The following is a 16,049-nucleotide window of genomic DNA, read 5'->3' as shown; positions in this document are numbered from 1 at the left end:
GGCCGCCCCTGCACCTCTCCTTTAATTAGCGCCTCTACCGCCGCAGGTAGGCCCCCCCTGAACCGGTCGCACATAGCGTCTGGCGTTAAAGCAGGGGGCACATCTAAATATCGCGATCGGGGCGTTAGCGGGGCGCTGCGCACACCGATGACGTCATCGGTAGCGGCGCAGCGCTAATGGCTAGCGCCGCCATTAGCATCCTGCTGAATGTAGCGGGAGGCGTGGCCAGTGGCTTCCGACCCACTTAACGCCCTCTTGAGGCGCTAACGGGTGGCGCAGCCCACTGAATTTCTAGGCCAATGTTTTTAAGTATGTACGAGCAGATCTCCTGCAGTGTTGCCCAATGAGTCAGAGGTTGTATAAGAACAGGGATATTATGCCAAGTAGTATCATCAAGGATGCTGACTATCAGCACTGGAGTGACCCAGGGTCCAGAGATGATGACCTGAAGTCTGTCAGTACTGGGATAGGGTCTCGAGGTCTGACAGTATTTTTTTTTGGGGGGGGGAGGTTCTAGGAATACTGGAGAGGTTCAAGGAACATTAGAAGAGGGATCCCAAATTATGGGACATTGGACAAGGTCTGGGAACATTGGGGTGGTTCCAAGGTCAAGGAGCATGCTGGGAATGCAGTCTCGAGGCTTCTGAACACCATGGGGATCTAGGAGTTGCGGGGGGGGGGGGAGGAATGACGTTTGTAGACAGTTGGGTATTGGGATCCAGCAAGGATTTAAGCATTGGATTGGGGGGAGCAGAGTCTGTCAGTATTGGGGGAGCGGAGTCTGTCAGTATTGGAGGGAGCAGGGTGTAACAGAGCCTTGTGGAGGAGGGGCGCCCAGGAGAATGAGACCCAAACAGTCATTGGCCCATATCAAACCATCAGGCCTCAACCCTTCACTATGTTCATGCTGTCAGCCTCCTCCGGCCCATCCATAGCCCTTTTTTCTACCCCATCAGTTGCCGCATCGTCATCTGGTTCCTGTCTTCATTTTTAAGCCTTAAAGCATTTTTTCTGCTTATTAAAAATCAGTGGATGAATAATCACAGGATGGGGGTGCAATTTCCAGATGTGCACTCCTGGCATGCCCCAGGAGCACAGAAGAGGAACATTTAGCACATGATTAGTGAGTTTACTGACTTAATAAATATAAATTTCCGGAAACAAAAATTACCTCATAAAACAATCGAAAATGTATCATTTTCAAGTTTTTATACATGTAAAAAATCATTATGTCTCAAAATGATTGAGAGAGACTTTTAACTGAATTTTCAACAGCCATAAACAGCAATCCACTCTATAACCAATCTGATTTCCTTTCTAACTATTAAAGAAGGTACAGACACAGGTGCTTCGGTTCAGTGTTGTTTGTCTGTGAGGAGTTCACAACAGAAACTACTGTTGTTAGCACATTATATAAATGCCATTCCCTTGCCTCAATTCTCAATGCTTTGATTTCAATTTCCTGTTTCTATCAAAATCTTTTGGGAAACATAGCTTTAAAAAAAATCTCAACTCCTCACAGAATGCAGGGACCCACCCCTTCGACCTTTCTATTCCTGGCGATGCATAGATTTTATGCAGGGATGCGATCGATGTTGCCCCATATTCTTATTTGGGTGCGTGACCTCTAAGGGGCCGTGCGGCCCACTTCCGTGCCTGCGCGAAACTTAACATCGGAAAAGTCGGTCCCGGGTTGCGTGGGACCAGCAGAGAGCTGCGCAGCTTAGAGGGAACATAGAAACATAGGAGCAGGAGTAGGCCATTCGAGCCTGCTCCGCCATTCAATATGATCATAGCTGATCCTCTATCTCAATACAGTACCATATTCCCGCTCTCTCCCCATACCCCTTGATGCCTTTTGTGTCCAGAAATCTATCTATTTCCTTCTTAAATATATTCAGTGACTTGGCCTCCACTGCCTTCTGTGGTAGAGAATTCCACAGGTTCACCACCCTCTGAGTGAAGAAATTTCTCCTCATCTCAGTCCTAAATGTCCTACCCCGTATCCTGAGACTGTGACCCCTCGTTCTAGACCCCCCAGCCAGGGGAAACATCCTCCCTGCATCCAGTCTGTCTAGCCCGGTCAGAATTTTATACATTTCAATGAGATCCCCTCTCATTCTTCTAAACTGTGGTGAATACAGGCCTAGTCGACCCAATCTCTCCTCGTACGACAGTCCTGCCATCCCAGGAATCAGTCTTTGCTGCACTCCCTCTATGGCAAGTATATCCTTTCTTGGGTAAGGAGACCAAAACTGCACACAGTACTCCAGGTGTGGTCTCACCAAGGCCCTGTATAACTGTAGTAAGACATCCTTGTTCCTGTACTCAAATCCTCAATGGATGTGATTGAATGCTCTCACTCTCTCAACTACCCAGGCTTTTGAGAGAGGCATAGGTCTAAAGAGTTAAAACTTTAAATGAAGGCATTAAAAGACAAAGAAGCGAATTCAAATGGGTAAACCGCATCAAATATGTAATTTAAATTTTTTTAAATTTGTTTAAAATCTATTATAAATTTCAGCTGCTAAGAAAATAAGGTGAAAATGTTGTGAGAAAGCATCGAGTGATTCACTGGTTCAATCAACAAAGTTTTGGCCAACTGTTTACATAGGGAAACTGGATTATAAGTGATAACACAGATTAAATGTTAAATGTTAACATAATACACACAAAAAATCCTGGCAACAGGAAGTAAAATGTGTGCATAGGAAGCATACATACACAAGCTGTTTAATGATATATGTGTGTGTGTTATTATCTGCTGCAGGATCACAGATGCTGCATCACATATTTACCTTAACACTTCACAATAAATTCTAGCTAATATGGACCGTGGTTTCAACACTGACTGGGAAATGGAAATATGATCGCTAATGATGTCAGAAGAGAGAGGAGATCGCTACTTAAAAACTAAAAACGCTAAAAGATTTCCCACCTTTGCCTGGGAAGTGTAGGAGCCATTGTGTAGCTCCAAGAAGAGTTCACCAACCCAGGTACAGAGCATTGTGGTGTCAGCTTCCAGCATTGAGAAGAAGGTCTCTGGCGTGGACTGTTTCACCCTGAGGTAGAGAACATCTATTAGTAGCCAGCTTGACGGGGTTAACCTTTCATATATAAAACTTTCGCGTCTCCAAACGTCACAGATGCCAAATATTATTATTTTTTATTTAAATACAGGCAAAAGGTGGCCAAAACATTTCATCCCGAATTCTTCTGAATTGGTGCTCTAGACTAGCAATTTACTGACCTCTAATTGAACTCAGCTACAACAAGCTGGATAACGTGACTGGTTAATCTTAACTTGGAAGAGCCTGGTTGGCAGCTACTGCGCTCCAGACCCTAGGATACCTGTAAGCCAGTGTTGCCCATCAGAATTTTTACAAAGTATTTACAGCACAGAAACCGGCCATTCGCTCCAACAAATCCATGTCGGTGTTTATGCTCCACACGAGCCTGCTCCCCCACCTCTTCATCTCACCCCATCAACATAACCTTCTATTCCTCTCTCCCTCGTGTGTTTATCTAGCTTCCCCTTAAATACATCTGTGCTATTCATCTCAACCACTCCTGTGGGTAAAGAAGTTTCTCCTAAATTCCCTATTGGATTTATTAGTGACTATCTTTCATATTTATGGGCCTTAGTTCTGGTCTCAGATGCAAGTGGAAACATTTTCTCTATGTCTACCCTATCAACCCCTTTCATTACCTTGACGACCTCTATCCGGTCGCTCCTCAGTCTCTCTTCTAGAGAAAAGAGCCCCAGCCTGGTCAATCTTTCCTGATGAGTGTAACTCTCAGTTCTGGTATCATTCTAGTAAATCTTTTTTGCACCTTCTCCTGTGCCTCTCTGTCCTTTTTATAATATGGAGACCAGAACGGTTCACAGTACTCCAAGTGTGGTCTAACCAAGGTTCTATACAAGTTTAACATAACTTCTCTGCTTTTCAATTCTATCCCGCTAGACATTTACTGACTAGCCACAGCTGTGACTATGGCGGCACCATTTTAGCAACATGCACTCATTTCAGTACAAAACTTCTTACACACGCTCACACAATACAGGTAAATGTACTTCACACGTGTATATTTACTTACCATCTACCACCATTCAGTAACCAAGGAAGTAAAACACTCAACAATCTAAAAACACTCTGATTTCTATTTTACCACCAAACACCACAAAAGGTTAAAGTTCACATGCATACAACATGCAAATATGCATACTGAGATCACATGCCCAGTGACTGTGTCTATTACTCATTTTTAATTTAATCAGAAATGCAACGATCCAATCTGCATTTAAATTAGCCACATGGCTAATGTATTGGACAGTACTACTGTAAGCAATGGCATAGGAGCTCCATTATACACATTCAGACGTTTCCAACAGTCCAACGACAGCTGGAAACAGCAGTGCAACAAATCAATCGACCATTGTGGACCAGGGGGGAAGCGGGTGGGGGCGGGGAGTGCTGCTAAACAGAGGAACGCGATCGTTAACAGACTAAACGGCCCTTGATTCACCAAACGTCACAGACAGCAGGTATCAATCACCTGGCAGCTGAGAGCACAGTGTGTCCATAAATTGTTCACCGTGTACATGGTTGAAAGCCCCAACAGCTGACACCTTGAAATGTGACCCACATGTTAGACAGCTTGCAGAAAATAAATCACTGGCAGAAACACAGACGAACTTACATTATATCCGCACTCTGTAAGGATGCAAATAGCTAACCCACACCCTGCAGCTACTGTCATGTAGAGGAAAGGCATACATGACATAAAAACACTGCAGGTGAACGGGAACGCACATGTTTTTAACGAACATTCCATTCTAGAATTGTCTTTTAATCCTCAACATGCCACAGCGGCGTTTAGTTATTAGAAATGGTCTCCCTGCAGCCTGATGATCTGTTTAAAAACTCATTCCTGTTTTGAAATGTAAAAACCCAACTAGAAAAATGTCACCCGTTAAATTTGTGATGGACCTCGTCAATCGTCGTCATTCTGGCTTTTGAGTGGTTAAAAAACCCGTGGCCTTTGGAGCCGATTATTTAGCTCGTCAAAATCGTATTTTTGTTTTTTTTAAGTTGCTCCAGCTGCAGAGCAGAATGGAAGTGCAGGAGAGCAAGAGCAGCTGGGAGTTTAAAAGTTTTTTTTTTAAAAAAGAGAGAAATAAGGTTGAGAGAAACTAGTTTAGATTCGTTAGAAAAAAGGTAAAATCAAGTGTAGAACGAGAATGGGGGGAGAAAAAAAAGAAATGGGGGAAAGGGGCAAAAGGCCAAGCAGAACTTAAGTGCTTACAGGTTTCCCCCACTTTCAATTAAAACTCTTTGAATGTGTGCTTACTTTTGCAGTTACGACCGAGGGAGAAGCAGGAGAACAGAGAAGGAAAATGGGCTGGAAAGATGGGCGACTGAAAGGAGGAGAATAGACGGGTCATCGCCCTGAAACGTTAACTCTGTTTCTCTCTCCACAGATGCTGCCTGACCTGCTGAGTATTTCCAGCATTATCTGTTTTTATTTCAGGTTTTCCAGTATCCGCAGTATTTTGCTTTTGTGTTGAAGAGATTGAGATTGAGTAGACTAGGCCGATATTCTCTAGAGTTTAGAAGAATGAGAGGTGATCTAATTGAAACATACAAAATTCTTGCAGGGCTTGACAGGGTAGATGCAGGGAGGATGTTTCCCCTGGCTGGGGAGTCTAGAACCAGGGGTCACAGTCTCAGAATAAGGGGTCGGCCATTTCGGACTGAGATGAGAAGAAATTTCTTCAACATACATACATAAGAACTAGGAGCAGGAGTCGGCCACTCGGCCCCTCGAGCCTGCTCCGCCATTCAATAAGATCATGGCTGATCTGATTACTCCACATTCCCGCCTACCCCCGATAACCTTTCACCCCTGTGCTTACCAAGAATCTATCTACCTCTGCCTTAAAAATATTCAAAGTCTCTGCTTCCACCACCCTCTGAGGAAGAGAGTTCCAAAGACTCACGACCCTCTGTGAGAAAAAAATTCTCATCTCTGTCTTAAATGGGCGACCCCTTATTTTTAAACAGTGACCCCTAGTTCTAGATTCTCCCACAAAAGGAAACATCCTCCCCACATCCACCCTGTCCAGAACCCTCAGGATCTTATATGTTTCAATCAAGTCACCTCTTACTCTTCTAAACTCCAGCAGATACAAGCCTAGCCTGTCCAACCTTTCCTCATAAGACAACCCGCCCATTCCAGGTATTAGTCTAGTAAACCTGCTCTGAACTGCTTCTATCGCATTTACATCCTTCCTTAAATAAGGAGACCAATACTGTACACAGTACAGGAAACTTTCGATTTACCGGCACCTAAATAACCGGAAATCTCGGTTAACCGGCAAAATTCAGCAGTAGGTTTTACTTCATATTTATTTGCCTTCTTCCATCTGTGCTGTGCAAGGGTGTGGCTGCAGCTACAGAGACGCTTGAAACTTGTGTTCATTGTTCTACAGCAGGGTTTGTTGCTTTATACGGAGCTCTTAGCTCCGTATCTTTTACTATAGCGTTCGGTTATCCGGAATTTTTGATGAACCAGCACCACGTCGGTCCCGTCCGTGCCGGATAAAAGAAAGTTTCCTACACTCCAGATGTGGTCTCACCAATGCCCTGTATAACTGAAGCATAACTTCCCTACTTTTGTATTCAATTCCCCTCGCAATAAACGATAACATTCTATTAGCTTTCCTAATTACTTGCTGTACCTGCACAGTAACCTTTGGCGATTTATGCACTTGGACACCCAGATCCCTCTGCATCTCAGAGCTCTGCAATCTCTCACCATTTAGATAATATGCTTCTTTTTTATTCTTCCTGCCAAAATGGACAACTTCACATTTTCCCACATTATACTCCATTTGTCAGACCTTTGCCCTCTCACTTAACATATCCCTTTGTAGCCTCCTTTCCTACCTATCTATGTGTCATCAGCAAATTTAGCAACCATATCTTCGGTCCCTTCAGCCAAGTCATTTATATAAATTGAGGGACATGAGTAATGAGTCCACTCGCTGAGTATATTCAAGACAGAGATCGATAGATTTTTGAATATTAAGGGAATCAAATGATCTGGGGATAGTGCAGGAAAGTGGAGTTGAGGTAGAAGATCAGCCATGATCTTACTGAATGGCGGAGCAGGCTCGAAGGGCCGAATGGCCGACTCCTGATCCTATTTCTTCTGAGAGTAGAGAGACAGTGGGCAGCAGACAATGAGAAACAGGCAGGTGAGTGAGCAGCAGAGACTGTGCAGACAGGAAGCAGATACGGTGAGGAAAAGGCGGCCAGGCAGCTGTGAAGTATAGGTAGATATTTTTAGTTAAACCCAAAATAGAATACGGTTGGAACTATATTGTGTGCATCTTGGATAATAGCAGCACCGAGTTGATATGAATGCTTCAGCAATCATAACCAACTAAGGATCCACATCTCAAAACAATATTGCTCAGCTTGTTAGCATAACGCAAATGGTGGCACTTTATCTACTCTATCCTTCCCCTTACCAGCACTGCTGAGAATAGGAACTCAGCAGGGCAAGGATTGCACGCATGCACAGGAGTCTGGGTCTCCAGCATACTGCGTCACGAACAATTATGACTTTTTAAATACACTGTTGCATGCAGATTTTTAAAGATTACTTTATATCCACAATGCATATTTTGCAAACTATTTGACATAATATAGAAACATAGAAGATAGGAGCAGGAGTCGGCTATTCGGCCCCTCGAGCCTGCTCCGCCATTCAATGAGATCATGGCTGATCATCCAAATTCAGTACCCTGTCCCTGCCTTCTCCCCATATCCCTTGATCCCTTTAGCCTTAAGAAATATATTCAACTCCTTCTTGAATATATTTAATGAATTGGCCTCTACTGCCTTCTGTGGTAGAGAATTCCACAGGTTCACCACTCTCTGGGTGAAGAAATTCCTCCTCATTTCTGTCCTAAATGGCTTACCCCTTATCCTTACACTGTGACCCCTGGTTCTGGACTCCCCGGCCATCGGGAACATCCTTCCTGCATCTAGTCTGTCCAGTCCTGTTAGAATTTTATAAGTTTCAATGAGATCCCCTCTCATAATGACAGGAATAGAAAGTGGCACATGAGTAATGAATCCCTTCAGGCCTGACTAAAATGGGAATCACAGAATCCTCACAGTGCAGATAGAGGCCATTTCGGCCCATCAAGCCTGCACCGACACATATCCCACCCTATCCCTGTAACCCCACATATTTAATCCCCTAACACTAAGGGTCAATTTATCATAGCCAAATCAACCCAACCTGCACATCTTTGGACTGTGGGAGGAAACCGGAGCACCCGGAGGAAACCCACGCAGACACAGGGAGAATGTGCAGACACAGGGAGAATGTGCAAACTCCACACAGTCGCCCGAGGCCAGATTTGAACCCGGGTCCCTGGCGCTGTGAGGCAATAGTGCTAACCAGTTAGTTAAAAATGTATAAGACTTTTAAACAGTGTTTGTTCCCCGACCTGGGAAGCCCATCTGTGTCCTCCATTCTCTGTAGTCGATCCAACATGTCTTGTGTGGGTCCACCTCCCCCATCACCAAACCCAAATAGGAATGCACTGTGATTTACACGACCTTTGTCCTTGTTATTTTTAACTGTATTCAGCAGCTGCAACAGAGAGGGGAAAAAAAACAATTCTTCAAACTGGTTACGTCCTGCGGGACAAGACTTAGGACAAAATCAATAGTGGTTTCCATAACTGGGAAACACAGCAGTGTTGTGACACAACAACAACGTGCATTAAAATAGCAACTGTAACGTAGTAAATGTCCCAAGGTGCTTCACATGAGCCTGATCAGACAAAATTTGACACTGAGCCAAAGAGGAAAGCGTCAAGGAACGTTTAAAAAAAAAAAAAGTGGCGAGGTTTCAGGAGGGAATTCCAGAGCTTAGAATCTAGGCGACTGAAGACAGGGCCGCCAATCATGGGGTGAATTAAGTGGGGGGGGAGGGGGGGCCCACAAGCCAGAGTTCTCAAAGGGTTATAGGGCAAGGCACTGACACTCCAACAGAATAGCCTGCGAAGCATAGAGTCATACAGCACAGAAAGAGGCCCTTCAGCCCATCGTGTCCACGCCAGCCATCAAGCCCTATCTATTCTAATCCCATTTTCCAGCACTTGGTCCCTAGCCTTGTATGCTATGGCGTTTCAAGTGCTCATTTAAATGCTTCTTGAATGTTGTGAGGGTTCCTGCCTCTACCACCCTTTCAGGCAGTGAGTTCCAGATTCCAACCACCCTCTGGGTGAAAAAGTTTTTCTTCAAATCCCCTCGAAACCTCCTGCCCCTTACCTTGAAACTATGCCCCCCCCCCCCCCCCGTTATTGACCCTTCTAAGGGGAAAAGTTCCTTTCTATCTACCCTATCCATGCCCCTCATAATTTTGTACACCTCAATCAGGTCCTCCCTCAGCCTTCTCTGCTCCAAGGAAAACAACCCCAGCCTGTCCAGTCTTTCTTCATAGCTGAAGCGCTCCAGCCCAGGTAACATCCTGGTGAATCTCCTCTGCACCCTCTCCAATGCAATCACATCCTTCCTATAGTGTGGTGACCAGAACTGCACACAGTATTCCAGCTGTGGCCTAACTAGCATTTTGTACAGCTCCATCATAACCTCCCTGCTCTTATATTCTATGCCTCGGCTAAGGAAGGCAAGTATCCCATATGCCTTTTTAACCACCTTATCTACCTGTCCTGCTGCCTTCAGGGATCTATGTACATGCACACCAAGGTCTCTCTGATCCTCTGTCCTCCCTAAGATCCTAGCATCCAGAAGGATGCAAATTCATATCTCAAGTGCCTCCTTCCTCCGGCTGCACAGAGTTGCTGATCTGAGCTGTGTGGTCATAAGGAAACTAAACCCTCTACCCAGAGAGAAGCAGCCAAAATTTGAGGAAATATCCTCCCCAGTTGTCTGCTTGGTGGAGTTAGCGAGACTGTGGTGCATTGCAGCTGCACGCCCTCTGAACTGGTGCATTTCCAGCGCTGCTAGAATGACGGAGAGGAGAAAATAAAACGCAATTTAAAAAGCAACCCTAAAACAAAGACACTGGCTAATGAGAAAACTGGAGCTCAAGGCTGCACCAAACAGCTCTGTGAAGACTGAATTAAATGCGGCGAGGAAGTTGAGAATGGATTGAACACCGCAGAGGAGCAAACCTTTTAAACAGAACAGAAATGGTTAAGGATTTTGTTGTCTTTGAAGACTTAAGTCTAGAGATTGAAAACATTTTAATGATGAACACGTGTTAATAATTAACATAAGCAAATATCTCTTCAATAAAGTCTCATGATTTATCAAAATAATGAATTATGAACCCATTTAAAAAAATACAATGATTCAAGACGTTTAATTGGTCAATGAAATATTTTCAATTCCATTTTTTTTTTTTTTTAATAAAAAAAAGGTTCTTTCCACTGTCAAGATGTGGCAACGTAATTCGTATAGAAATCGTTATTTACCAGACAGCAACATTCGGAGAGGCGGGTAAAGCTTTAGGTTTTGTATGATCTCATGCTCCACATGCAAAAAGAAGACAACGGCCTTGATTTGGAGATTAAATCCCTCAACATGACTCATGAAGCACGTCGCCATGCAAAATAACTAGGCTGAATTTGAAAACATTCAAATGTCGTTCTTCCTTTGGAAAGTGAAAGCTCAATACTTCAAACACGGCGACACGGCAAATAAAGCACATGACACAAGAGGTAGGCAAGCATTGTAGCAGGGTGTCTCAACTAACCCCGAGCTGATTAAAACAGCCTTTGCCAAATTTTATAAGCAGCTCTATACATCAGTGTGCTCAGCAAGGAGACAGAGAGTTAGAAGCCGAGACATCTGGACTGTCCTAGCCTTGAAGAGACAGATACGGCCATTGCTTCCTTCTTGCTGATCAATGGGCTTATGCCAGACGTATTCCTTCAGCCTTATTAGATTTACAAAACAAAAAAAGTGTTCTGGTTTTTCTCCCAATTTTCCTGTAAGTGTTTGAAAGGACCTGTCTTCCCAGCAGATAATTATTATTTGAATGGCAATAGATTGGGAGAAGGGGAAGTGCAAAGAGACCTGGGTGTTCTTGTGCACCAGTCGCTGAAGGTAAGCATGCAGGTGCAGCAGGCGGTTAAGAAGGCAAATGGTATGTTGGCCTTCGTAGCAAGAGGGTTCGAGTACAGGAACAAGGATGTCTTGCTACAGCTGTACAGGGCCTTGGTGAGACCGCACCTTGAGTATTGTGTGCAGTTTTGGTCGCCTTACCTGAGGAAGGACGTTCTTGCCATGGAAGGAGTGCAGCGAAGATTCACCAGGCTGATACCTGGGATGGCAAGAATGACGTATGAGGAGAGATTGTGTCGATTGGGCTTATACTCACTGGAGTTTAGAAGATTGAGAGGGGATCTCATCGAAACCTATAAAATTCTGTCAGGCCTGGACAGACTAGATGCAGGAAGGATGTTTATGATGGCCGGGGAGTCCAGAACCAGGGGTCATAGTCTAAGGATAAGGGGTAAGCAATTTAGGACTGAAATGAGGAGGAATTTCTTCACCCAGAGAGTGGTGAACCTGTGGAATTCTCTGCCACAGAGGGCGGTGGAGGCCAGTTCATTAAATATATTCAAAAAGGAGTTGGATATATTTCTTAAGGCTAAAGGGATCAAGGGATATGGGGAGAAGGCAGGGACAGGGTACTGAATTTGGATGATCAGCCATGATCTCATTGAATGGCGGAGCAGGCTCGAAGGGCCGAATGGCCGACTCCTGCTCCTATCTTCTATGTTTCTATGTAAACATCGAGACAGGCGATTACAGCTCAGTGGCACTATACATTGCTGCACTCTGGTTGGGTCTTTCCGACAAGACAGCAAAATAAAAGAAAACGAAAATAGGCTAATCATGTAGGTGCACACTAAAATACCTGTTCACAAAGCCACAGTAATAAAGCACCGGCAGAATATACTTGCCTCGCGTTTGTGTGGTATGAAGGGATAGGAGGGTTTTTTTTTGCATGAAGGTTTTAGCTTCCCACCGCCCCCACCCCCCCCCGCCCCCATGTTCTCTTCTCTGGTTCCCGGTCCAGCAACATCTTGAATTTAAACTTCTCATCCTCATGCTCAAATCCCTCCATGACCTCGCCCCTCCCTATCTCTGTAACCTCCTCCGAGATCGCTGCGCTCCTCTAATTCTGGCTTGTTTTGTGCATCCCCGATTTCCTTCGCCCCACCATTGGAGGCCGTGCCTTCAGCCGCCAAGGTCCGAAGCTCTGGGATTCTCACCACAAACCTCTCCACCTCTCTCTCTTCCTCCTTAAAACCTACCCCTTTGACCAAGTTTTTGGTCACCTGTCCTAATAGCTTATGTGGCTCGGTGTCAGATTTTGTCTGATAACGCTCCCGTGAAGTGCCTTGGGACATTTTACTAGGTTGAGGGCGCTATATAAATGCAAGTTGTCGTTGTTTTGCCGCAACAGCAGGGGAGTGGAGCTGCTCCCAGGCCTCTGTCTACACTATGTCATAGAGTCATAATGGCACAGAAGGAGGCCATTCAGCCCAGCGAGTCTGTGCCGGCGTGAAAGGTAAAGACTGAACTTCCATAATGTCCGCTACAGCATCCCGGCAGGGGTCAAAGCGTCCACTGGTTCCAGAGCTTTAAAGCTCAGGATCAGTACATGTTCCCTTATGACCGTACGGACCAGGAGATGCACAGGATGGGATTCTGATGAGAGGGGGGAAAAAAAGTAGCTCGGAAGACCTCCGAGTGGGTCTGCTCCTGAGCCTGGCTGAAAGCTCCACCTACAGGTCCAGGAGGCGTCGGATCCGCTGGAAGCGGTCACTCCGACTGCTTGCTGCTAATGTTCAAGGGGATCTCGACAGGCTCAGTGAGTGGGCGAGAACATGGCAGATGGATTATGTGAAGTTATCCACTTTGGCAGAAAAAACAGAAAGGCAGAGTATTTCCTAAATGGTGAAAGATTGGGGAATGCAGATGCTCAAAGGGACCTGGGTGTCCTTGTACATGAGTCACTGAAAGTGAATGTGCAGGTGTAGCAAGCCATTAGGAAGGCAAATGGTATGCTGGCCTTCATTACAAGAGGATTTGAGTACAGGAGTAAAGAAGTCTTACTCCAATTATATAGGGCCTTGGTGAGACCACACCTGGAGTACTGTGTACAATTTTGGTCTCCTTACCTAAGGAAGGATATACTTGCCATAGAGGGAGTGCAACGAAGGTTCACGAGATTGATTCCTGGGATGGCGGGACTGTCGTATGAGAAGAGATTGAGTAAACTAGGCCCGTATTCTCTTGAATTCAGAAGAATGAGAGGGGATCCCATTGAAGCATACAAAATTATTACAGAGCTTGATAGGGTGGATGCTGGGAGAATGTTTCCCTTGGCTGGGGAGTCTAGAACCAGGGGCCACAGCCTCAGGATAAAGGGTAGGCCATTCAGGACTGAGATGAGAAGAAATTTCTTCACACAGAGGGTGGTGAATCTTTGGAATTCTCTACCCCAGAGGACGGTGGAGGCTCAGTCATTGAGAATATTCAAAACAGAAGTCGATAGATTTCTGACTAGTAAGGGCATCAAGGGATATGGCGATAGGGCCGGTGAATGGAGTTGAGGTAGAAGATCAGCCATGATCTCATTGAATGGCGGAGCAGGCTCGAAAGGCCGAATGGCCGACTCCTGCTCCTGCTCCTATTTCTTATGTTCCCTCTAGGGAAAGGTCCCACGCAGGCCGCTCACCGGCTTTTTCATTGTAAATACTGCGCATGCGCAGAAATGTAAAGGGAACGCGCATTAAAAGAAGCAGGCCAATGCAGAACAATGAGCAGCTTACAGGGAACATTGCCTACCACTCTCGCTAAGGCGTGCGGACGCCAGGGTGGCCTTATAGAGAGATCACGCGGTATCCACTGGTGCGCTTGAGGTTTTCCGCAATGGGTGGGCATCGCGGGACATCATCTATTTTATAAATCCTCTAGGAAGGGCAGTTTTAGAGCGTGTTCATTGCTTCTGTGGCTTTGGGTGCGAATCCTATGGGTCTGTTTCAAAAGAGAGGAAAAAAGTCAACCTGCTACGAAAAGCAATTATTTTTGACCCTTGCTCTGTACTATTAAGATTGACGTTTACTTCATACTTACTTCCTCTACCTTGCATTTCATTCCATAGGAGTTCCCAGGTGGAAAGTGGGACAGGACCCTGGAGCCATCAATTCCCTCCCAAAAGAACGTGTGGTGCTGCAGGGGGTCGCCAAGAACACAAGGGGGAAAAGATAAACAAATATTACTGGACATGACAATAAATTGAGGCGGCAGCGTTTTCTAGTTCACTATCTGTCGAAATAATCACAAAAGTACAACAAATCCAAACAAGGAAGACACTAGTAGAAGGCGTCAGATAGGACTTGCTCGGCGTATATTTATGCGCATGCTTCAATTCCTGCTGCAACGATAACCTTCCGGCATGTCTCAACACAAGTTGCTTTCAGACAAACATCAAAACTTGCAAAGTAGGAACTCTTCCAATTGATCAACTAATTAGGCACTCAGTAGCTGATCCATACAGATCACCAAGACCCAGTTTGGACAGTGACATTACGAGTCGGCCGTTCAGCCTCTCGAGCCTGCTCCGCCATTCAATCTGAACCACAAAGCCCTGTTCCTGGGACTAGGGACAGGGTCACTGGCAAGGCTTGGAAGCCAAGCAGAGCCAGGCCTGGTTAGTACCTGGAGGGGTGACCGTCAGGGAAGACCAGGTGCAGAAGGTCACGGAAGGAGCCCCGAGGAGGGGCGGTTGGTGAGAAGGTCACGGAAGGAGCCCCGGGAAATCTATCAATCTTAGTTTTTCAAGCTCCAATTGTCCCCCGGCATCCATAACCTTTTGGGGGAGGGGGGGGGGGCGGGGAAGAGTTCCAGATTTCTACTACCCTGTGTGTGGAAAAAGTGCCTCCTGATTTCACTCCTAAATGGCCTGGCTTTAATTATAAAATTATGCCCCCTTGTTCTTGATTCCCCCACAAGAGGAAACAGTTTCTCCATATCTACCCTATCAAATCCTTTTAACCTTTTAAACATCTCGATCAGATCACCCCTCAATCTCAAGGGAATACAAGCCAAGTTTATGCAACCTGTCCTCATAATTTAACTCTCTAAGCCCCGGTATCATTCTGGATCCCCAGTCTGTGTTGAATGCAATGATCTATTAACTGTACCTGGCCTCAGTACACCTGGGATAGTCAGGACCAGAGTTTCTGGTCCGGACCACTGTCCCGCCATCCTTGCTCGAAGCACGTGGCGCGGGCAGTGAGCAAGGACATGACTGGGCTCAAATGCGATGCCTCCCACAGCCAAAAAGCTTGCCGACGCTCATCATCCAGCCTCACATACAAGGAATGACTACTTGGATGAGGTACCAGATGATGCTGAGCATGCATGGCACTGTACTCCAGCAAAGAAATTCCAAGGTAACTTTTTTTTTAATGAATGAATCAAAATCTAAGGGTGCAAGTTTACACGACAAGTTTAATACTGATATAAAACGGTTTCAGCTTCACACCAACCCTAAACTGGCCACGTAGATTCAGAGTGAAGGCCCAACTTAACTCTGGACTTTGAACAAAAAGCAAAAATGCCACAGACGCTGGAAATTTGAGACAAAAAGGTAGAAAATGCTGCAAAATCTCAGCAGATCAGGCAGCATCTGTGAATCATAGAAAGTTACAGCACGGAAGGAGGCCATTTCGGCCCATCGTGTCCGCGCCGGCCAACAAAGAGCTATCCGACCTAATCCCACTTCCCAGCTCTTGGTCCGTAGCCCTGCAGGTTAGAGAATCCCAAGTGCACATCCAAGTACTTTTTAAATGTGGTTAGGGTTTCTGCCTCTACCACCCTTTCAGGCAGTGAGTTCCAGACCCCCCACAACCCTCTGAGTGAAGAAATTTCCCCTCAAATCCTCTCTAAACCTTCCACCAATTACTTTAAATCTGT

At 45.5% G+C, this 16,049-nt stretch overlaps 1 protein-coding gene across 2 annotated transcripts in view; it reads right to left on the bottom strand.

Annotated features, from left to right (window-relative positions):
* The window catches only part of man2c1 (mannosidase, alpha, class 2C, member 1), an 88,615-nt gene that overhangs the window by 48,844 nt on the left and 23,722 nt on the right, over nt 1-16,049 (bottom strand). For both annotated transcript variants that reach the window (XR_015074352.1, XM_085972162.1), the window contains exons 11-13: nt 14,205-14,300; nt 8,528-8,673; nt 2,939-3,062 (exon numbers count right to left, since the gene is read on the bottom strand). Coding sequence is in view for 1 of the 2 variants with exons in the window: in XM_085972162.1 (XP_085828288.1) it covers nt 2,939-3,062; nt 8,528-8,673; nt 14,205-14,300 (366 nt within the window). In the remaining variant the exon portion in view is untranslated. The remainder of the gene's footprint in view (nt 1-2,938; nt 3,063-8,527; nt 8,674-14,204; nt 14,301-16,049) is intronic.

The sequence above is a fragment of the Somniosus microcephalus genome, chromosome 32 (assembly GCF_052327205.1).
Source record: "Somniosus microcephalus isolate GS21.2 chromosome 32, FLI_Smic_1.0, whole genome shotgun sequence".
Classification (NCBI taxonomy): domain Eukaryota; kingdom Metazoa; phylum Chordata; class Chondrichthyes; order Squaliformes; family Somniosidae; genus Somniosus; species Somniosus microcephalus.
The sequence above is the reverse complement of the archived record's forward strand: the minus strand, read 5'-3'. Positions and strand labels throughout refer to the sequence as shown.